This window comes from Delphinapterus leucas, chromosome 18, assembly GCF_059928025.1.
Source record: "Delphinapterus leucas isolate spDelLeu-1000000601 "Yukka" chromosome 18, BTC_Dleu_Yukka2, whole genome shotgun sequence".
Classification (NCBI taxonomy): Eukaryota; Metazoa; Chordata; class Mammalia; order Artiodactyla; family Monodontidae; genus Delphinapterus; species Delphinapterus leucas.
In genome coordinates, this window is record NC_143146.1 from 53,838,314 (window position 1) to 53,863,395 (window position 25,082).

The 25,082-nt window shown below is 37.0% G+C and overlaps 1 protein-coding gene across 2 annotated transcripts in view; it reads right to left on the bottom strand.

The window, feature by feature from the left end:
- SUGT1 (SGT1 assembly cochaperone of MIS12 kinetochore complex) overlaps nt 1-25,082 on the bottom strand; it is a 43,343-nt gene that overhangs the window by 12,734 nt on the left and 5,527 nt on the right. The window contains exons 3-11 of one of the 2 annotated variants that reach the window (XM_022574950.3): nt 23,815-23,905; nt 23,074-23,143; nt 22,315-22,385; nt 21,165-21,218; nt 20,767-20,783; nt 19,400-19,434; nt 17,660-17,756; nt 16,756-16,863; nt 987-1,077 (exon numbers count right to left, since the gene is read on the bottom strand). In XM_022574950.3, the coding sequence (XP_022430658.1) occupies nt 987-1,077; nt 16,756-16,863; nt 17,660-17,756; nt 19,400-19,434; nt 20,767-20,783; nt 21,165-21,218; nt 22,315-22,385; nt 23,074-23,143; nt 23,815-23,905 (634 nt within the window). Of the gene's footprint in view, nt 1-986; nt 15,069-16,755; nt 16,864-17,659; nt 17,757-19,399; nt 19,435-20,766; nt 20,784-21,164; nt 21,219-22,314; nt 22,386-23,073; nt 23,144-23,814; nt 23,906-25,082 lie in introns of those variants that run through there. The other variant, XM_089899475.1, reaches the window with a different exon arrangement.

Consider the following 25,082-nt stretch of genomic DNA (forward strand, 5'->3'; position numbering starts at 1 on the left):
GTTCGATCTCCAGTCTGGGAAGATCCCAAATGCTGCGGAGCAACTAAGCCCGTGAGCCACAACTACTGAGCCTGTGCTCTAGAGCCCATGAGCCACAACTACTGAAGCCCGTGCTCCACAACAAGAGAAGACCCCACAACGAGAAGCCCGTGCACCACAATGAAGAGTGCCCCTGCTCGCCACAACTGTAGAAAGTCTGCGTGTAGCAATGAAGACCCAACGCAGCCAAAAATAAATAAATAAATTTATTTAAAAAAAAAGAGAGAGAAATATACTGAAATGGGGAACTTCTCTGATGGTCCAGCAGTTAAGATTCGACGCTCCCAATGCTGGGGGCCTGTTCGATCCCTGGTCGGGGAACCAAGATCCCACATGACACAACTAAGTCTGTGTGCTAAAACTACTGAACCACACAAGTAGAGAAGCCCGCACACCACAACGAAGACCCAGCAAAGCCAAAACATGAGAGAGAGACAGACAGAGAGACACAGACATACAGACATAGACAGAGAGAGAGAGGGAGAAATGGGCTAGATACTTTTCACTGTGAAGCCTTGAAATTCCAGGAAATTAGAGTTGACATAATTAGAAGAAACAGAAAGGAATAAATAAGAGGGGAGAAGGGAAGAGGAGGAAATACATCAGCAGAGAGTAAACTACTAATTCACGTAAAACACAGAAAGAAAAAATAGGAAAGGCCAACACACAAAAGCAAACAACCCCCAAATGATGTCACAAACTGACATGATAAACAACAAATCCCAATTCCCTCTGGGCTTTTGCTGCCATTTATCTGTATTCTTATGGAGTTTAAGAAGTTAGAACCATCATAAGAAATACTCTGTTTTCATTACAGAGCAACCTCCTTATATTCAATGTATCTTATCTTGGGAACATAAATAATGAAAATAGAATACTCATTACTATTTAATTTCAACTATATAACACAATATGAATTTAAAGCTCATCAAGGCCAGAAAACAAACCTGTTATGAACCGTCTGGGGTTAGGCACATCTCCTTGCCCCTCTAGCTTTTCCCATCTCACAGCCTCTGGCTTTTTCATTTTAATTTCAATCTAGAGAAAACACCAAATAAAATCTATTATTCAATGTAAAATACACAAAACAGTGAAAAAAATGCAATTTCTTTAACTTATCAATGTTTTATAAGAATAGTGTCCTCAGTTTCCTTAAACTATACCAAGTTAAATTCGAAAAACTTGAAACATTTATTTTGTTTCTACTTAAAAGCCACCCTTCAAAAACAATATACATACACACTATAAACTACAATTAAGAGTCTTGAAATCCACATGCTTTTCTTCTTCTAAAGCAGTGTTGTCAACCAGGGGTAATTTTGTCCCCCGGGGAAATCTGGCAATGTCTGGAGACACTGCTGGGTCATCACAACTGAGGTGGGAGTGAGGAGTGACTAGGGGTACTACTAAACATCCTACAACATGCAGGGCAATTCCCATGACAAAGAATTATCCAGCCCCAAATGTTAACAGTGCCCACCACTGAAAAACCATGTTCTAAAGGAATTACTATATTTCCATGTACATTAACCTGTTTTAGAGTAGAGAAATTCATTCCATTGTATAAAAATGATACAAGTGAAACTGAGGGCAGCCACCAGGTAGATCCCTTAAACTATAACTTGCTTGATAAATAACATCCTGTAACCTGCCTTCACTGATTAAGCTCACTTTTATTGTTCTTGCAAACTGCATACCCTCCAAGTTTCATGTAACCTGAACAACATATCACAAGACTCCTTTAACCATCCCCTATATAAAACACCTCTGATATATGGGGCATTATAGTAATGGTAACTGTTTTCCAGGAACATGGAGCTACTCTTGCCCAGTCCAAACCAGTCAAGACCACTGACCACTCAACTGGGCCGTCTCGAGTATCTCATGGATGACCTTTTGACATCAGAGGGCAAAAATCTTCACCCCCCCAAATCATGCTAACGCCATTTTCTGAACATGCATCCCATGAAGAAGCATGTAACTCAGATATGCCTACACAGAACACCAATGACCTCACTTCATCATCGTTTCCCACACCTCAGACCCCCTTGCTTCTTTATCCCACAAATATCCCAAGCCCCTCACCTCTGGTGAGGCAGATACAAGATTTGTTCTCCCATCTCCTCATTCGGCTGCCTCACGAACAAACCCTTTCCCTTTTGCAAATCCCGGTGTCCCAGTGTTTGGCTTGCTGTGCACTGGGTAAATGGACCTGGTTTGGTAACACAAGTTATGCTAACATTTTTACATATTTTTTACAGACCATGAGGAGCTTCGGAAGGCTTAAACTAAGGCCATTTACTACAATGAAATGTTAAAAGCATCCTAAAAGCATCTTTAACTCTCTAATCAAGGCTGCTCCCTTAGAATCTACCCTTAACCGTAACATACACTCGCATAGCACTTACCTTATGCTTTCCTTATTCAAATAATGCTCTCGCCCTCATTTTTAGCCTAGCAAAAATAAGCATGTACAGTGCTGGTAAACACAGTTATAATTATTATGGAAATGGTTTAAGAATCAAATTAGAATTTTATATTCTAATGCTTTTTCTAAGAAAAGAATTACTAGTTTTGTAAGTAGAAAAACACCCAGAAGACAGACTTTACAAAAAGAAAAGCCTACTGTGTCACACTTTGGTTCTTTGACCCCTTTGGGGAAGATGAATCATTTAAATTAACAATTACTGGTAATCTTTCTACCAACAGCATTTAGGGGGAGAATCCTTAAAATGTGCATTTTAAAATACTTTAACAAAACACTAAAAGAAATCTGCCAATATTTTCAGTCAGATATGAAGTGATGGAATGGAAGGGTATTTTCTTAAGGCGCATAGAAATGTAACAAAAAATGTTTTCATGAGAAAAGCAGGAAACAAATCTCACTAGAAAAGGGGCAAAACAATTAGCATTTTTAATGTAATTTACATGTTTAAATTCTACATAAATAAAATCAAACATTTAAAAGGATCTCCAGAATTCCCTAAAATGAACTATGATTAACTTTTATAAAGTAAAATACTATCAATATTTTCTCATACACAGTATTAAGTGAAAGTACTCTGATTATTTTAAGCTGTCACTGCTGGGATATTTATCAAAAAGGGTCAGAAATCCAACAGCTGCAATGACACAGAAATAGTTACTGAAAAGGACTATTAATATTATACTAAAATTTAAAACTGCATCTTGCTCCTTTAATTTTCAACTCATCCAGAAATGAAGACCTCACAAACAGTGTGTACATCAAAACTATCCTTAACTAACCTCAGCCACGGGGCACCGTATATTCACACGTGTTCCTGAGCTAAGCACCATCTATAAAAAGTCCCTTGTTTCACATGAAGAGCACTCACATCTCTGAAAGCCTCTATAACCTAAATAATTGTGCACTATGAACAAAGAGGCCTTTATAAAGCCAAAGCCCTAAGTCACAACCTGTTTCAACTGAGACATGCTGACCTGAACTTGAAATTATACTTAATCCATTCATTAAAAGAGGTGCACATAATAAAGCATTTAAAACAGCTTTTTTAATAGGTAAAAGGGGGGAGAGACTAATAGTCTATGAATTCCTTTTTACACCTACTTCACTTTTAATGCTTATATATGCTTTTAAAAATGATTCTGACAGATACTTCTCAAATTACCACCAGTACAATTTCAGATATTTTTATTGGGACCATTAATCAGCCATTCTATTTTTATTTAAGTCAAAAATAATTTAAAAGTTAACTTAAAACTTTGGTAGTTTATAACCTACTGTATAGCACAGAGAACTCTACTCAGTGCTCTGTGGTGACCTAAATGGGAAGGAAATCCAAAAACGAAGGGATATATGAATATGTATAGCTGATTCACTTTGCTGTACAGTAGAAACAAACACAGCTTTGTAAAGCAACTGTACTCCAATTAAAAAACAAACAAACAAACAAATCTTTGGTAGTTTGCTTGAATGTTGCTCTCATATGCACAGGGAAGGCTTTCAATGTGCCATAATATCCCAAAGCAGCATTCACAAACTACTAATAAGAATCCCTCCTCTGTTGGGTTGTCAGTTTTCAATATTATGTGTACTACCACCCACTTCTAAGGTCTCCTTTGCACAGCAGAGAGTTTAATTTTTTCCAATGAATGGAACTTCAGGTTTAAAGAAAAGTCATACTTCTAAAGGGTCAAGGCTCTTCCAGACACTACCTTCTTAAAAAGAGGTAAGTGACCTCCCACTTACTACTACAAATTGATGGTGAAGGAATCTTTCCCAGAGACTAGAGGGCTGTGCAGTTTACTGGTAAACATTTTTTTCTGGCAGACTTTTGAGAACCATCTGTTTCAAGTCTGCACTCAATAAATGTTTCCTGATCTCTAGAATGCAGCTTTTCCAGTATTCTCTCACTCAGCTCTTTGCACATTTAATTGCTGTACCAAAACCCTCTGTCCAATATTAGAATAGCTCGGTCTTCCCTGAGGCCAGACTGCACATCTACTGTCTTTATTTTTACACTCAAATCATTTTATAATTGTTTTTTTTTTTTTTTTTTTTTTTTTTGGTGGTACGCGGGCCTCTCCCGTTGCGGAGCACAGGCTCTGGACGCGCAGGCTCAGTGGCCATGGCTCACGGCCCAGCCGCTCTGCGGCATGTGGGATCTTCCCAGACCGGGGCACAAACCCGTGTCCCCTGCATCGGCAGGCGGACTCTCAACCACTGCGCCACCAGGGAAGCCCTATAATTGTTTTTAATGCAAAAGATGGTAATGAATGAAGAGGAACTGAATAAACTTCTCCGAAGTTCTAGAAGCTCAGTTCAAGTATTTATTGAGTACCTACTGTGAGCCAGGCACTATGCTGGTGCATAAGACCACCACCTCTATTCTTCTTGAAGCAATCAATCAGAAGATACATTCCCATAAACAAAAAATTCCAGCATCCATCATCTGTAGTGACAGACCTAAGTTTTGGGAAATATCTAATTATCTGGAAGGAAGTATGCCAAAATGTCATCAGTAATGAGACTGAGTGATTACATTCTCAGCTCACTTACATTTTTCCAAATTTTCTATGATATGCATTTATTGCTTTCACAACCTGAATAAAAACTAAATCATCAGTATTAAATAATAATAGCAGTAATATTTATTGAGCACTTATTACATACCCCATGTACTAAGTGCTTCATATATATCATCTCACTTAACAGAAAGTGAGAGGAGAAAACCACCTATATTTTAGAGATGAGAGAGCCAATAAATAGAGTAACTTGCTGGAAGTGTCTTTTTCTGCTAGAAGTTTTACTTATTTTATTTCCTCAGAAATAAGCAGAGGTTGAAGGTTGAGGACAAGTCAAAAACAGTCAGCTGTGTAATTCCAAAGAGTCACAAATAGGTGCCACTTGCTGGATGTATGACTAATCACACTGAGCCTCAGTTTCGCTTGTAAAATGGGATTAATAGGGTCTACCTCACTTAGCATTCTTTTGAGGATTAAATAAAACCACGTATGAAAACAATATAGCATTGTGTCTGGCAAGTAACAACTGAATGCTATTATGAATATCTTCATCATTGTTACAATCAGCTGAAAATCTGGGCAAATTATTTTACATCTCTAGGTTCAGTTTCCATACCTGTAAAAAGGTAATAACAATACCTACACCATTCAGTAACTGTGAGGATTACCTGGGATAATACACAGCAATCAAAACAGTTACCTACTGTAATTCTCCAAAGGTCAAACAACATGGCATTGGCTAAATAAGCTACAGTAAGTGCCTATCATGAAATACTTTGCTGTAAAACATCTAAGGGCATAAAAAAAATACCCATAATGAATAAGTTTAACAAGACAGCTACAGACAGTATGGACAGTAAAATCCTTTTCTTTTGAAAATAAATGTATATACATTAATAGAAAAGGCAGCTCTACAATTTGTGGATGTCAGCAACTAAAGTTATTTAAAAAAACAAACAACTACAACAACAAAAAAAACCCTATTACCACGACCATATCAAAAAGGCATAACAAAACAAGAATCCAAAACCCCACACACATCTGTGTGTTTCAAAAAGCAGTAGTATCCTGCCGGGACACCTCCAACCCCATTATATCATAATTAAGATTCTTCTATGAATATCAAGTAAAGGAATTTTAAATGTCAGTGGGTTAAGAAGGCAGAAGGGGGCTCTTTGTCTCTAAGACACACATTTTTATTTCCCACAATTTCAGTTAAAAGCCTTCATATTTTATATTGATATAATACAAAAAATTACTTTGACTAAAAATAGGAACACAAGAACATTTCCACAAGGGCAAATTTACTCCAAAGGATTCTGAGAATTCTAATTTTTTCTTACAGGGAGTGAATATTAATCTTTAAATTGAATATTTCACAGCATAGCTGTTACTGAAGTTATAATCCTGTGATTGTGATAAGAGAATATTGTCACGATATTAACAAAATGAAATAAAAGAATCATTACAGCTTCTTAATAAAAAAATGGATTAATAGGCAGATATGTAAGCTGGTATTCAGTAAAACGTAGAAATAACTACCAAAGGTACTAAAAAAATATAAATTCTGACTAAGAAAAACATATTACATATTACACTGTAAAACATTTAATTAAGCGAATTCCCGGCAGTCCAGTGGTTAGGACTCAGCACTTTCACTGCCAGGGCCCAGGTTCAATCCCTGTCAGGGAATTAAGATCCTGCAAGCTGAGCAGTGCGGCACCACCCCCCCCCCCAAAAAACCAAAAAATTTAGTTAAGAAATGCTATTTCAGTATTTTAAGGATACTACCTCTTCCTCTTTTCATTGCAAATTAGATTTAGTTTGAATTAATAACACTTAACTAATGGTTATACATAAATATACAACACGCATTTTTTTTTCTTTTTTTTTTTTTTTTTTTTTTTGCGGTACGCAGGCCTCTCACTGTTGTGGCCTCTCCTGTTGCGGAGCACAGGCTCCGGACGCGCAGGCCCAGCGGCCATGGCTCACGGGCCCAGCCACTCCGCGGCATGTGGGATCCTCCCGGACTGGGGCACGAACCCGTGTCCCCTGCATCGGCAGGCGGACTCTCAACCACTGCACCACCAGGGAAGCCCGCAACATGCATATTTGAAGGTGAGAAAGAAAACAGGATTCTCAAAAGGCAAAGAAATAGCCCTTTTAAACCATAGATTTTACAGAATCTCTAATTTCAGGAATATTTTCCCAAGCAAAATGCACCCTTTTATCCAACCACATAAATGATTCAAGACGCCTGCAAACGTACGAAAAGCAAATTACTATTTTTCCCTTTTAGTGTCATCACTAAACAAGACTCAGTAACCCAGAGAAAGATTTTCAGTATTTTAACATTGTCTCCCTCTGCTGTATAAAAAAGATTCAAAAATTTCATCATTTCCATTAAGATATAATTAAGTACAATTCTTTCCATTTGTATCCCATAAAACACAGCTTAAAAACTGGTAGTTTAACAAAGTAATATATATTACTTCGGGTTAGGACAATAAAAATAATCATCCTCCCGAATATATCCTACAAATATAAATTCTTTAGTCCAGACAGAAAAACCTATGAAAAGAAGCAACTGCTTTACAGAAGGATAAGTATTTTTCCTGGGCCACACTGAACAATTTAGTAACTTGTGAACTTGGGGAAGGCATTTTAAGTCCATGAACCTCAATTTCTTTTCACCTGTAAAACTAAGAAGGAAAATACTTCTTGGCAGGAAAACACCTGCCAACTTCATAAGGCCAACATCAGAATCCAATATAAATTCATTCTCTGAACAATTACTGACCACTCACTCACTACACACAGTGCCATATGGCTAAGGATGCCAAATTTAGCAAATGAAACATACTTATATTTAAAAATTATTCAGTTTGCCAGCCCGCCAAGCTGAGATGTCAGATCAGCCATTTCTCAATAGTCACTGATGTGAAATGCCAGGTGTGAGGCCTGTGCCTGAAGCACCCTGTGAACAAGTGAAACTAGAGGAAGCACAAAGGAAAAGAAAAAAAAAAGACAAGAACTGTGTCTTGCGAATTCCTCTTGCAAGAACACCATAATCACAACTAACTGCTGAACAGTCATCGACAGGAAGACACTGGAACTCAGCAAAAAAGACACCCCACATCCAAAGACAAAGGAGAAGCCACAATGAGATGGTAGGAGGGGCACAATCATAATAAAATCAAATCCCATAACCACTGGGTGGGTGACTCACAAACTGGAGAACACTTATACCACGGAAGTCCACCCACTGGAGTGAAGGTTCTGAGCCCCATGTCAGGCTTCCCAACCTGGAGGTCCAGCAACGGGAGGAAGAATTCCTAGAGAATCAGACTTTGAAGGTTAGTGGGAATTGATTGCAGGACTTTGACAGGACTGGGGGAAACACAGACTCCACTCTTGGAGGGCACACACAAAGTAGTGTGCCCACCAAGACCCAGGTGGAAGGAGCAGTGACCCCATAGGAGACTGAACCAGACCTACCTGCTAGTATTGCAGGGACTCCGGCAGAAGCAGGGGGAAGACGTGGCTACCACAGGGACAAGGACACTCGCAGCAGAAGTTCTGCGAAGTACTCCTTGGTGAACCCTCCTGGAGTCTGCCATTAGCCCCACCAAAGAGCCAGGTATGCTCCAGTGCTGGGTCACCTCAGGTCAAACAACCAACAGGGAGGAACCCAGCTCCACCCATCAGCAGACAAGTGGATTAAAGTTTTACTGAGCTCTGCCCACCAAAGTAACACCCAGCTCTACCCACCGCCAGTCCCTCCCATCAGGAAGCTTGCAAAAGCCTCTTAGATAGCCTCATCCACCACAGGGCAGACAGCAGAAGCAAAAAGAACTACAATCCTGCAGCCTGTGGAATGAAAACCATAATCACAGAAAGACAGACAAAATAAAAAGGCAGAGGACTATGTACCAGATGAAGGAACAAAATAAAACCCCAGAAAAACAAATGAAGTGGAGATAGGCAACCTTCCAGAAAAAGAATTCAGAATCATGATAGTGAAGATGATCCAGGACCTCGGAAAAAGAATGGAGGCAAAAATTGAGAAGATGCAAGAGATGTTTAACGAAGACCCCAAAGAGTTAAAGAACAAACACCTAGAAGAATTAAAGAACACACAAACAGAGACGAACAATACAATAACTGAAATGAAAAATACACTAGAAGGAACCAATAGCAGAATAACTGAGGCAGAAGAACGGATAAGTGACCTGGAAGACAGAATGGTGGAATTCACTGCTGCTGAACAGAATAAAGAAAAAAGAATGAAAAGAAATGAAGACAGCCTAAGAGACCTCTGGGACAACATTAAATGCACCAACACTGACATTATAGGGGTCTCAGAAGGAGAAGAGAGAGAGAAAGGACCCAAGAAAATATTTGAAGAGATTATAGTTGAAAACTTCCCTAACATAGGAAAGGAAATAGCCACCCAAGTCCAGGAAGCTCAGAGAGTCCCAGGCAGGATAAACCCAAGGAGAAACAGGCTGAGACATATAGTAGTCAAAATGACAAAAATTAAAGACAAAGAAAAATTATTAAAAGCAACAAGGGAAAAACGACCAATACAAGGGAGCTCCCATAACGTTAACACCTGATTTCTCAGCAGAAAATCTACAAGCCAGAAGGAAGTGGAACAATATATTTAAAGTGATGAAAGGGAAGAACCTACAACCAAGATTACTCTACCCAGAAAGGATCTCATTCAGATTTGACAGAGAAATCAAAAGCTTTACAGACAAGGAGAAGCTAAGAGAATCCAGCACCACCAAACCAGCTCTACAACAAATGCTAAAGGAACTTCTCTAAGTGGGAAACACAAGAGAAGAAAATAACCTACAAAAACAAACTGAAAACAATTAAAAACATGGTAACAGGAACATACATATCGATATTACCTTCAACGTGAATGGGTTAAATTCTCCAACCAAAAGACACAGGTCTGCTGAAAGGATACAAACACAAGACCCACATACATGCTGTCTAAAAGAGATCCACTTCAGACCTAGGGACACATACAGACTGAAAGTGAAAGGATGGAAATAGATATTCCATGCAAATGGAAATCAAAAGAAAGCTGGAGCAGCAATACTCATATCAGATAAAATAGACTTTAAAATAAAGAATGTTACAAGAGACAAGAAAGGACACTACCTAATGATTAAGGGATTAATCCAAAAAGAAGATATAACAATTACAAATATATGTGTACCCAACAAAGGAGCAACTCAATACATAAGACAAATGCTAACAGCTATAGAACAGAAAATTGACAGTAAGACAATACTAGTGGGGGAACTTAACATCTCACTTACACCAATGGACAGATAATCCACACAGAAAATTAATAAGGAAACAAAAGCTTTAAGTGACACAACAGACCAGACAGATTTAATTGATGTTTATAGGACACTGCATCCGAGAACAGAAGATTACACTTTCTTCTCAAGTGTGCATGGAACATTCTCCAGGATGGACCACATCCTGGGTCACAAATCAAGCCTCGGTAAATTTAAGAAAACTGAAATCATATCAAGCATCTTTTCTGACCACGATGCTATGAGATTAGAAATCAATTACAGGGGAAAAAAGGTAAAAAACACAAACACATGGGATGTGGCAAAAGCAATTCTAAGAGGGACGTTTATAGCAGTACAATCCTACCTCCAGAAACAAGAAAAATCTCAAATAAACAATCTAAACTTACACCTAAAGGAACTAGAGAAAGAAGAACAAACAAACCCAAAGTTGGTAGAAGCAAAAAATCATAAAGATCAGAGCAGAAATAAATGAAATAGAAACAAAGAAAACAACAGTAAAGATCAATAATACTAAAAGCTGGTTCTTTGAGGAGATAAACAAAATTGAGAAACCTTTAGCCAGACTCATCAAGAAAAAGAGGGAGAGGACTCAAATCAATAAAAATTAGAAATGAAAAAGAAATTACAATGGACACCACAGAAATACAAAGCATCATAAGAGACTACTACAAGCAACTCTGTCAATAAAGTAGACAACTTGGAAGAAATGGACAAATTCTTAGAAAGGTATAACTTTCCAAGACTGAACCAGGAAGAAATAGAAAATATGAACAGACCAATCACAAGTAATGAAATTGAAACTGTGATTAAAAATCTTCCAATAAACAGAAGTCCAGGACCAGATGGCTTCACAGGTGAATTCTATCAAACATTTAGAGAAGAGCTAACACCCATCCTTCTCACACTCTTCCAAAAAGTTGCAGAGGAAGGAACACTCCCAAACTCATTCTTTGAGGCCCCCATCACCCTGATACCAAAACCAGACAGAGATACTACAAAACAAGAAAATTTCAGACCAGTACCAGTGATAAATATAAATGCAAAAATCCTCAGCAAAATACTAGCAAACAGAATCTAACAACACATTTAAAGGATCATAGACCATGATCAAGTGGGACTTATGCCACAGATGCAAGGGTTCTTCAGTATAGGCAAATTAATACACCATATTAACAAACTGAAGAATGAAAACCACATGATCATCTCAATAGATGCAGAAAAAGCTTCTGACAAAATTCAACACCCATTTATGATAAAAACTCTCCAGATAGTGGGCATAGAGGGAACCTACCTCAACATAATAAAGGCCATATATGACAAACACACAGCAAACATCATTCTCAATGGTGAAAAACTGAAAGCATTTGCTCTAAGATCAGGAACAAGGCAAGGATGTTCCCTCTTGCCACTATTACTCAACATAGTTTTGGAAGTCCTAGCCACGGCAATCAGAGAAGAAAAAGAAATAAAAGGAATACAAATCGGAAAAGAAAAAGTAAAACTGTCAGTGTTTGCAAATTACACGATACTATACATAGAGAATCCTAAAGATGCCACCAGAAAACTACTAGAGCTAATCAATGAATTTGGTAAAGTAGCAGGATACAAAATTAATGCACAGAAATCTCTTTCATTCCTATACACTAACAACGAAAGATCAGAAAGAAATTAAGGAAACAATCCCATTCACCATTGCCACAAAATAGAGTAAAATACCTAGGAATAAACCTACCTAAGGAGGTAAAAGACCATACTGAGAAAACTATAAGACACTGATGAAAGAAATCAAAGATGACAAAAACAGATCGAGAGATATACCATGTTCTTGGATTGGAAGAATCAATATTGTGAAAATGACTATACTACCCAAAGCAATCGACAGATTCAATGCAATCTCTATCAAATTACCAATGGCAGTTTTTACAGAACTAGAGCAAAAAATCTTAAAATTTGTATGGAGACACAAAAGACCCCAAATAGCCAAAGCAATCTTGATGGAAAAAAAAAGAGCTGGAGTAATCAGGCTTCCTGACTTCAGACTATACTACAAAGCTACAGTAATCAAGACAATATGGTAGTGGCACAGAAACAGAAATATAGATCAATGGAACAGGAAAGAAAGCCCAGAGATAAACCCACACACCTATGGTCAACTAATCTATGACAAAGGAGGCAAGGATATACAATGGAGAAAAGACAGTCTCTTCAATAAGTGGTGCTGGGAAAACTGGACAGCTACATGTACAAGAATGAAATTAGAACATTCCCTAACACCATACACAAAAATAAACTCAAAATGGATTAAAGACCTAAATGTAAGACCAGACACTATAAAACTCTTAGAGGAAAACACAGGAAAAACACTCTTTCACATAAATCACAGCAAGATCTTTTTTGACCCACATCCTGGAGTAATGGAAATAAAAACAAAATAAACAAATGGGACCTAACGAAACTTCAAAGCTTTTGCACAGCAAATGAAACCATAAATAAGACCAAAAGACAACCCTCAGAATGAGAGAAAATATTTGCAAACAAATCAACGGACAAAGGATTAATCTCTACAATATATAAACAGCTCATGAGCTCAATATTAAAAAAACAAACCCACTCAAAAAATGGGCAGAAGGGCTTCCCTGCTGGTGCAGTGATTAAGAATCCGCCTGCCAATGCAGGGGACGTGGGTTCCAGCCCTGGTCTGGGAAGATCCCACATGCCACAGAGCAACTAAGCCTATGTGCCGCACAACTACTGAAGCCTGTGCGCCTAGAGCCCATGCTCCGCAACTAGAGAAGCCACCACAACGAGAAGTGCACGCACTGCAACGAAAAGTAGCCCCCCCTCGCCACAACCAGAAAAAGCCTGCACGCAGCAACAAAGACCCAATGCAGCCAAAAATAAATAAATTAAATTAAATTTATATATTGAAAAAAAAGGGCAAAAGACCTAAATAGACATTTCTCCAAAGAAGACATACAGACATACAGATGGCCAAGAGGCACATGAAAAGATGCTCAACATCACTAATTAATAGAGAAATGCAAATCAAAACTACAATGAAGTATCACTTCACACTGGTCAGAATGAATGGGCATCATCAGAAAATCTACAAACAACAAATGCTAGAGAAGGTGTGGAGAAAAGGGAACCCTCTTGCACTGCTGGTGGGAATATAAATTGATACAGCCACTATGGAGTTTCCTTAAGAAACTAAAAACAGAACTACCGTACGAGCCAGCAATCCCACTACTGGGCATATACCCTGAGAAAACCATAATTCAAAAAGACATATGTACCACAATGTTCACTGCAGCACTATTTACAATAGCCAGGACATGGCAACCTAAGTGTCCATCAACAAATGAATGGATAAAAAAGATGTGGCACATATGTACACTGGAATATTACTCAGCCATAAAAAGAAACGAAATTGAGTTATTTGTAGTGAGATGGATGGACCTAGAGTCTGTCATACGCAGTGAAGTCAGAAAGAGAAAAACAAATACCGTAGGCTAACACATACATATGGAATCTTAAAAAAAAAAAATTGTTCTTAAGAACCTAGGGGCAGGACAGAAATAAAGACACAGACATAGAGAATGAACTTGAGGACACGGGGAGGGGTAAGGGTAAGCTGGGATGAAGTGAGAGAGTAGCATTGACATATATACACTACCAAATGTAAAACAGCTAGTGGGAAGCAGCCACGTAGCACAGTGAGATCAGCTTGGTGCTCTGTGACCACCTATAGGGGTGGGATAGAGAGGGTGGGAGGGAGACGCAAGAGGGGGGGGATATGGGGATATATGTATACTTATAGCTGATTCACTTTGTTATACAGCAGAAACTAACACAACGTTATAAAGCAATTATACTCCAATAAAGATGTTAAAAAATAAATTAATTTAAAAAAATAAATAAATAAACTGTGGTACGTCGAAAATGAAAAGACACATGCACCCCAATGTTCACTGCAGCACTATTTACAACAGCCAGGTCATGGAAGCAACCTAAATGCTCACCGACAGATGAATGGATAAAGAAGATGTGGTACATATATACGATGGAATACTAGCCATAAAAAGGAACGAAACTGGGTCATTTGTAGAGATGTGGATGGACCTAGAAACTGCCATACAGAGTGAAGTCAGAAAGAGAAAAACAAATATTGTATATTAACGCATATGTGTGGAATCTAGAAAAATGGTACAGATGAACTGGTTTGCAAGGCAGAAATTGAGACACAGATGTAGAGAGCAAACGTATGGACACCAAGGGGGGAAAGCGGACACCAATGGGGGAAAGCGGGGGTGGGGTGGTGGTGGGATGAACTGGGAGATTGGGATTGACACATACACAGTGATGTGTATAAAACAGATAATAAGAACCTGCTGTATAAATAATAAATAAATAAAATAAAATTCAGAAAAATAAAAACAGAAAGTTAACTGGGCATCCTATACTGTATCTGGTAACCCTACATGAAGCACATACATAGACACAAATATGACACCTTCTTATCTTCAGAAGACTTACTAAGAGTAAGGGAAATAGGGCTTCCCTGGTGGCACAGTGGTTGAGAGTCCTCCTGCCAATGCAGGGGACACGGGTTCGTGCCCCGGTCCGGGAAGATCCCACATGCCATGCAACGGCTGGGCCTGTGAGCCATGGTCGCTGAGCCTGCGCCCCGCAACGGGAGGGGCCACAACAGTGAGAAGCCCGCGTACCGCAAAAAAAAAAAAAAAAAAAGAGTAAGGGAAATAAATGTGTACATATAAACAAACTAGTATACAGGAAAGGAAAGGAGTTATGTAGCATTTAAAGAAAGGAGCAAGGGGCAAAAAGAGTAAACTGGGAACACAGTAAGAGGGGCTGGGGAATGGTTAGAATCAATAAGCACAAGATTCAAAGGAGAATAAAGAGTAAGACAGGACACTGCTTAGTTAAATCCTCAATTGTAGCCACACATACTTGTGTACTCACCAACCACACTATTCCATTATACAAGGTGGCTCAGTAACACAGGTTTTTAAGTTATTTGCCATCTATCACACAAATCAATTTACATTTAAATTACTTCAAAAAAACATGCATTAACAACCTCTCAATAGAAAGATGTACAAAAATGCCAAACTCCTAATTTTCTGACCTATCTCCCTCTCAAATCTAGTTATAGTTTTGTGCTTATTGTACCCAATATTATCTTATTAAATTCTACCCAATGTGGATGGGGCCAGTAAGATGAAAATCTTCACAGTATGTCACCCTTTTTCTCACTTTCTATTGTCCAAGCAACTGTTTCCTATCTCTGCCTCTTAAGTAAACAGCTTTGTACTTTGTACATTTCAAATAGATAAGTGAGCAGATCATTTTTAACTAGATGCAAAAACTACTGCTTCTTTACTTCTTTACTTCCTGCTCCAACCCTCTTCAGGTGTCCCCTTCTTCCTGCAGGCCCAGTTACCATTCTTCATGACACAGGCCAACCCTGATTCTATTCTATGATAGGAAAATTCACACAACTAAACTCAAAAGTTAAATAACACACTGTGTTGCATGCAGGACATATGCATAAAAAAGGTATAGTAATGGAATTTATATCATTCTTTCTCATTAACTCATCATATACCTTCATACAATCTTACAGATGAAAGGATTTCAGAGTTCACAGTCCATATCCCTCTCATTTTTATAGATGCTGAAAATCTTGTCCTATGTGTGACTACTCTAAGTTAACAGGGCAAGCAAAGAACCAGTCAGATTTTTTGATTTTCAGCTTAGTATTATTCCTGCTAAATTATACTTCTACCTACTCGTACTACATCTTTTGACTGGTAGCTGATATATACCATGAATTTTAATTCTATTGCATATTTTTACTTCTTTTTGAAAATATAAAGGAATCTAAAAATTATGGTTACTCAAACAGCAATTTAAATTATTCATTAATCCTTCATAACAAAGTAACCTAAAAGTCAGCTTAACTAAAAAACAAGAAAGCAGATTCATCTTTATAGTAGTCTGTATTTTTAACTGCATAAGAAAGTGTGAGAGAAGTATTTGTATATCACAACAGACCAAAATGACAAGTTCAAGACATGAGACACTGTCAGTATCAAATCTTAAAAAAATGCTGATCACTGTATCTTTTATGAAAACCTCTTTATTGAGAAGTATTATACCTATCTTAATAAGCATATAAACACTTTTGAGGTTAGATTTTTACAATCCATTTTCCTAGAATTTGGGAAGGTGGAAAAATTACTCAAAAATTATTGTTTGTATTTAATTTAAAGATATGTGGCTGGAAGGATCTATAAGCTCACAATCACAGATTACCACTGACAACCCTTTTCAATTATCTTACCTTTGTTGAAAGTACTTTAAATGTGCTCTGTTCTGGTATTATAGGATGAAGAAGTCTCAGCTTCAAATTATAATCCTCTCCAGAAGGAAGTTTCACCAATGCGGACAACTAATGATCACAAAATTAGTAGTACATTTTATAAATTTATTTAAAGAAGGGTAAAGTACTTAAACTGACTACAATTACAGAACTTCAGTACTGCTGCAGATTATTTTCAAAACTTTCTATGGAATATCAGACTTAAGAATCTCAAAATAATCTTTTAAAAATCTGGTATCCTTCGCATGAATTCTCATATACATAATTAAGTAGCAGAACAGAGTATGTTTCATAACACATACTGAACATTTAAATCTCAAGGAAACTCAATCTACAAGAACAAAATAATACAGTACGTAACAAAGAAATATTCATGTGCAAAACATCTAGTTCTACCATGAACTCTCTTAAATATCTATCACAAGGTTTTCTACTAAATGCTAAGAAACCAAGTTATTGAAAGTTATACTCATTTAATATGGTTAGTAAATTCTATGATATATAAGTCACAAAAATTAAGTGGATCTTTTTCATGAAGTATACCACACATATGTGTAACCAAAGCACGTATCTTACTAATGTCTTTTATATTTGTCAACCAAATTCTGCTTTGAATTCCAAATCTAAAGAAAGAGAAAACAATGCACACCTAGCTATAACCTACAGTATACATACTCATCTCAAAACTTAAAATGATTCAAATGGAAAAGCAATGCTTCAGATTTTCATCAGCATTTTCCACATTACCTCAGGAAAAAATGATATATATCTAATAGACTGCTATAGATTACTCTGCAATATATATTTATATTTACAAATAAACGTATTTAACCTCAACCAAAAATAATTCAAAAACTATAATAACCTCTTTTTCTGAAAATTCCACATTTACATCATTCTTCTGAACATTCTTGATCATAAGTGTAATGATTACTTGAGATTCTGTTTGATACCAGTCATACCTATAAAAAAGAAAAAGGAAACTTAAAAGAGAACTTAAATTTTCTTAAAGTTGTTGCTTGTTTTGTCAAGATAAAAACTGTATATAATCTGATGAACAACAAGAGCGCCACCTTGAGGAACAAAATAGCAAAGCAGCTGCTGATTCACAGAAACAATTTTATGTAACTAATTTCATATGACCTGTACTAAGGGAAGAGAAAAGTAAGGTTGATGATGTCCAAAACCCCTCCAGTGGATTTAATAAATACTTACATAATTTTCTAGGTTCTAACATATCTCTAATACTGTTGTGCTTAAGCTAATTGGTTATTTTTGGCCACACCACACAGCATGAGGCCACATGCACAGCTAGTTTTAAAGATAAAATTTATTCTAACAGGTAACAATTCTAATACACCAACAGTTTTATCCTCTCATTTCAACCTAATACTAAGAAGTAAACACTTCCATCCCTATTTTACAGATGAAAAAAAAAGTAAGCTCAGAAGGGTGAGGCAACTGGCACATCAGTAGCAGGTGTTACACTGGACCCAGGTCAACCTGACCCCGCACTCCAGGATCTCTTTACTGAAGCTGAGGGCAAACAGCCCTGAGCAGAGGGAACAGAAGCAAATGAGCTAAAATTAAAATAATTTAACTCATTCTGCCAGGCACAATATTAAATATAGTACCTTCCTCCAATCTCAAAGTATGTGGAAAGATTAGTGTGCCTAGAGATTCTAATTATGTGTATCTTTCCCACTGAAAGCTCTAAAAATATATCATCACTTTCAAATTAGAGTGGATTATAAACTCCATGAGAGCAGAGCTATTTATCTATCCTGCCACTATCACATTCCCAGGACTAAGCACAGTACCCTGATACATGGTATATTTATTACATCAATGTGGGATTATTTTATACTCCGAATGCTCCAATTATTAAGTTTATGTACCCTACCCCTGCTCCTGTCACTAAAGTTCCTTGTTTACTAGGTACTTGGAGAGTCATCCTGTATCTCCCCAGAAAGAACATGAGTAAATTGTTTTAACATTTTCAAGCCATTTTACGTCAAAAGCACTGGATCTTTAAAAGACTCACAGTTTTCCTTTGAAATTCAGTTAGGATGCAAAGCTCGAGATTAATGCCTTGTGTTTCTTTCTGTTACACTAAGAATACAAGCTGTACACACAGCTAATGAACAACTAAAAATAACTCAAATCCTTGCTAAATACTTATTCATGATTGTAGCTGCTGCCCTCAGCAAGTGACTTTCAACTCATGCAAAATTATTCTATGAAAAATTTACTCCACATATAAAAGGCAGGTAGAGTTACAATTCTATCAAGTCTACTAACTTATTTACCTAGGTAACAGCAATAACTTAAATGGAAGAGACTCTCTTTAATACATGGAAAGGTGACATAATGTGGAATCAGGTGAAGTAAGTTTTAATTGGCAATTGATTTGATTTTAACCTTAACATAAACACTAATTCAAATCAGTTAACAGTCTTACAATTAGTTTTTCAAGGCTTTAATATGATATCTTTTATAAACTAAGAAATACTTAAATCACAGGTAAGGACTTGCTTACTATTAAACAACAGGGTTTTTTCCCTTTAGGCATACTTATCGCGCATCATGAAAAACAAACACTTACTTGATTTTTGACTGATAAGTCCTCTGGGATGCAGACTGATTTTGACAAGTTCAAAGAGAAAGATTTTTACAAGTTAGTTTAGTAACTGCATATTAAAAATGCATGTATTATTAATTTACCCAGTGTTATAGTTTGATATGGAATACTTTGATATGGAATAACTACATGAAAACTTCTTACAGAGCATGGTATCCATAACTGTTAAATAATACTCATCTTCACAGGAATCAGAATACTCGGTTGTTGTTTTTTAATTTTATTTTTTTTAACATCTTTATTGGAGTATAATTGCTTTACAATGATGTTAGCTTCTGCTTTATAACAAAGTGAATCAGTTATACATATACATATGTCCCCATATCTCTTCCCTCTTGCGTCTCCCTCCCTCCCACCCTCCCTATCCCACCACTCTAGATGGTCACAAAGCACCGAGCTGATCTCCCTGTTACTCAGCATTTTTAAAATTTTATGAGTTTCAGTTACAAAAAACCGTTTTTCTTCTAAATTAAAAGAAGGATAAAAAACAGAAAAATTTCTGAAGATACGTTTGGAAAGTTACATATAAAATGTCCAGTTCCAAGATTCAGTAACTCTCTAAGCTGAAAATAACAATAACATTTAAAAAAACATTTTTAAGACTATAGTATAACCTTCAGGCTTAACAATGGCATCAAACTGCTCTGGAAAAACATATGAAGCACTATATCCTTGGTGCCTTCCTGATATTGTCTTACACCATTTATGGCTGGCCTCTCTGCTACAAACATTCTACACTGACCACTGAGAAACAAAGTGACTCTTAACCAATCCAAACTTTTCTAAACTACGTGTGCCAGTTCAGACTGTAAATCTAAAGAACTTGTCCTGGGTCAATGGTGGCCTCCAAGTTGTCCCTAAGTAAGAAGGGAAGAGACAGCGTTTGGAGGAAGAAAATTAGTAAAACTGCCCTAGAGAGATATGTAACTGACAGAAAGCTCATTCCGAGTCCAGCCTCAAATATACTTAGTAATAATATAATTAAGTAAAAACACAAAGGATAGGGGCTTCCCTGGTGGCGCAGTGGTTGAGAGTCCGCCTGCAAATGCAGGGGACACGGGTTCGTGCCCCGGTCCAGGAAGATCCCACATGCCGCGGAGCGGCTGGGCCCGTGAGCCACAACTACTCAGCCTGCGCGTCTGAAGCCTGTGCTCCACAATGCGAGAGGCCGCGACAGCGAGAGGCCTGTGCACCGTGATGAAATGGCCCCCGCTCGCCGCAACTGGAGAAAGCCCTCGCACAGAAACGAAGACCCAACACAGCCAAAAATAAAACACACACACACACACACACACACACACACACACAAAGGATAAAACCTTTGGACTTACCACCTCAGGCTGTGATCCTATTAAAAACATAAAAAGGAAACATTTTCAGGTAACAGTACATGTATAGGCAAAATTACATATATGATTTCTACGGCACAAACAGTGATTAAGCAAACCAATTCTCCATGCATACCTAATAAGGGAAAGGGGTTTAACTGCATCCTGGAGTCACTTGAGACTCCTCAGTAATTTCTTACCAGTAATACCACTGCAAAACAAATCCATCCAAATTTCCCTTTCAATATATCGAATGAGGTAAAAAATCAAAATACCTTGGGAAAGCCCAACCTAAGAGAACATCCACTACTTAAATTATAAGTTATAAAGTTCAAAACAAACAAATGTCAAACATTTACTTCTTTTTAAACGGAAAGACCACGGGAAACCTGCACACTTACCATTCTGAGCTTCTTGACACCTTTTAATCCAGACAATGAAATCAGCATCTGTACCTAGAAAGAACAAACTGGCTGTAACATCACTCATCCGCACAGCCTCACATATTCATTCAACAAATAATTACTGAATACCTATGTTCCAAACACTATTCTAGGCACTGTGGATGCAACAGTGAATTAGACAAAAATATCTGTCCTAACAGAGTTTATAGCCATCCTAATATTAAACCTATTAGTTACTTGTTCATCCTGAAGAATTCTGATTTTTAAAAAATCAATTTTATCTGCCTGCCAATGCAGGGGACACGGGTTCGATCCCTGGTCCAGGAAGATCCCACATGCCACGGAGCAACTAAGCCCGTGCACCACAACTACTGAGCCTGTGCTCTAGAGCCCGCGAGCCACAACTACTGAAGCCTGCTCCATGTCCCCTATGGGGCAAAACCATTCCCGGTTAGGAGCTACTGCTTTAGAGAATTGTGATAACACTCTATCATAAGATGAAGATAAAATGATAGTACACAATTAGGAGTATGTACTGTAACTATCTATGAGATTACTTACAACCTTTTTGTACTCTGCAGAGTTTTCGATACTTGGCTTTTACAATTTCTATATATTATGCACAGATATCTATACTGCTGTGATAATTTTCATCTATTTCTCTCAAAAAGGTGATATTAGAAACTCACAATGCTCTCAAACCTCCATGTTTCTTCAATACCCTATCATACTTTACCCCAAACTTAACACTTCATTTCTCAATAAAAATTTTCATTGTAAGATTTCATTATCTCAGCCATCTGGATAATAACTTAAATAGACTTCTGAATGTGAGAGCAAATTATACTTTCACTTATCCATTAGAAAAAAAATAAAGCCAGACTAAGTACTTGGGAGCACACTAAGTGTTTATATAGTTTTCTGCTTCTGATGGTAGTTTATCTGTGATTTAAGTGCTAAAGAAAGGCCAATTTAATCAATTTTTAAGTAAATTCAAATTCTGCAATCAACACGAAATGTCATCGAGAAGAGAAAAAAGCTGGGTTTCTATAATTAACTTGAGATTACACTAACAAAATTCAGCTACGGTATTTAAGACACATAGGTATAATGGATTAGTGTACTAATATATAATTCTAATACTTACTATCTAATTTCTGTCCTTCTGTAAAAGCTTCTAGAGCAGCAGCATAGTTTTTTTCATGGTATTCACATATCCTGCATGAGAATATTAAAAACAAATACACACACATGAGATCATGAAAAACAGCCTTCTTTCTAAGTAATAAAAAAAAAGAAACTATTTTCCCTACTATTAAAAGAAAGAATTTAAGTATATGTTAATAAGCCAGCCAAGAGATTTCCTGAAATACTCTACTATAATATCTAGTATAATTCCCATTAGAATCCAATTTTGGAACTCATTTCAGAAGGAATTTCTTGATTTTAATTGTATATACTTGCTTATTCCAAAATATAGTTATATTAAGGAATTAAAGACGTTTCTGATTCTTAAAGAATAAAGTCACACTTATCAACAGAAACAAACTGGGATATAAAGTACACAGATAACAGAGTCTTCATTAAATGTAGCCTGTCCAGCTTGGGTGAGGAACAGATGTTCCCTGGTCAATTAAATACAGTAAATCCCAAATGATGAAGCAAAAAGGGGATGTGAAATCCAAGAGTTTCATCTAGACTTTGCCTTCAACCATCACTATTTTAAACTATATATATATATATACACTAACTATACTACAATAAAAGTATAAAATATACCTAAAATTGAATCCTATCTCAGCTATAAAATGTATAAATACAGAATTTACTATTTACATAAAGCTTACAATTAATTCATTCAAGAAACTATAGTCCAGACCCAGCAAGAAGAGTAGTTACTGCATACCCCTTTCTCAGCAGAGCAATGGAACTATTTGGATTAAGTTCAAGAGATTTCTTTGCATCAGCAACAGCATCTGCATATGAAAAAAAATGGGTTTTTTAGTCAGTTACTTATGGATCCTAACAAATACTACAGACAAAATTTGAATTAGCCTCTGATTTTTAAGTTTTCAAGCTGGTGGAATGGACAAATGATTTTAAATTAGGAAAAGTTAATCCAAAATAAAATTACCCTCATACCTTCCTAATGACCTAATATTGAACTTCCTTCTTAAAGCGCTTCAGGCAATGAATAAAGCTCTGTATCACAAAGTTCATCTAATTTTCTCATTAACATCATTTATGTAATCTGACTCAAGGTATTTAATTTCTCCCTACTCAGATTATCTATCCAGATAATTAAAATTACAGAATATAGAAATACATTCTTTTTATAAAAAATAAAACAAGGGAAGTCATTTAAATACTTTGTAAAATAGTAAATTTGATGTTATTCTTTGTTAGCATATCCAGTAACCATGAATGAAATCTGTACAAATTCTACACCCACTGAAGAAAGAACGGGCAACCATAAAATTTAAATGGGTGATGCTCAACATGTTTGTCACATTTCGGCTACTTTACCTTGTATGAAAGACCAAGTTAAAAATCCTGGAAGATAACCTTTATTTTATTTGATTCATTGTATCTTGGGCAAAATTTGTAAGTAACTTATAGAGTCAATATACTTTGTAAGAAAAGTTACCACGGTAATTCCCAAGAAGAATGTGACAATAAGCTCTTTGACAGTAATACTGTGCATCATCTGGTTTCTGCTCCAGAGCCTCAGTCAGCTCCTACAAATACAAACACGTTGAGTGTCAGTAAATGTTTTTTAAAAGCCATCGAATTCTAATTAAACACGATTTTTAATCAAATAACCTATTATCATAAAGTATTTGGAGGAAAGGTAACAGGGAAACAAGCTTGGAGCTTTTCTTCCCAAGAAGATCAATATCCCCCTTTCTCCTCCCTTCTCCCCTCAAAAGACCACAACTGAATGTAATATCTACCTAAAGCACTTAGCAGTTCCTGGCCTACAGCAGAACTCAATAAATGGTAATTATTATCACCTCATTTATTCTGAAGAGTTTAGTTCATATACATTGACCACCACTGATTTTCTCCTTCTAATTTGGAGAAGATTCAAAGATCATGTAGAGTTTGAGATGCCTAGAAAATGTGAAGCTGTCCAATAAAAACAAAAATAAAAAAAATTTTTTAAATGGAAGTTAAACCTAGAGCTCAGAGAGGTTAATGGAACCAATAAATACATAATCAAGTTTACCTGGCCCTCTCCTATCCTCTTATCAATGGCCTAAGAAATTACAGCATTCTGTCAAAAGCCCAGATACAATATCTCATAGATAGCTACTATCAGTTGATCAAGAATTAACAGAGCGATTAAAACTGCCAGTCTGGTCAGTCACAGTTCATAAGTGGTAGCTGGAACAATATTGATGCAAGAAGAGAGAGCACGATCAGTGAAGCCAAGGACAAATGCAGGCAAACAGGAAGGCTTTGATTCTCTACCCATTGCCCACACACCCTAGGGACTTGGTAGTTTTCTTAACAGGCAAAATTACTTCAATAGCCACACATGTGGCTTTGCTTGAACCTCGCAGTGTGATTCTCACAAAGCAATGTACACTATACTTGGTAATCGTAAACCTAAAACCCAACATACCTAAGATCTAAACCACTTTTTACTATCTTAACCCCTATCACCCTGATCCAAGCAGTAATGAAAATCAGATCTTGTTACTATGTCTCTGCTCAAAACTTTCCAACATCTTTCCAGCTGACTCACAGCAAAAGCCCAAGTCCTTCCAATGATCTGCAAGGCCCTCCTTGATATAACCTTCTGCTCTCCCTCTCATCTCACCTCTTAAAACTCTTCTCCTTGCGCCACCATTCTAGCCACAATGGCCTCCTTGCTGTTCTTCGAACATCTCAGGACCCTGCACCTGCTGC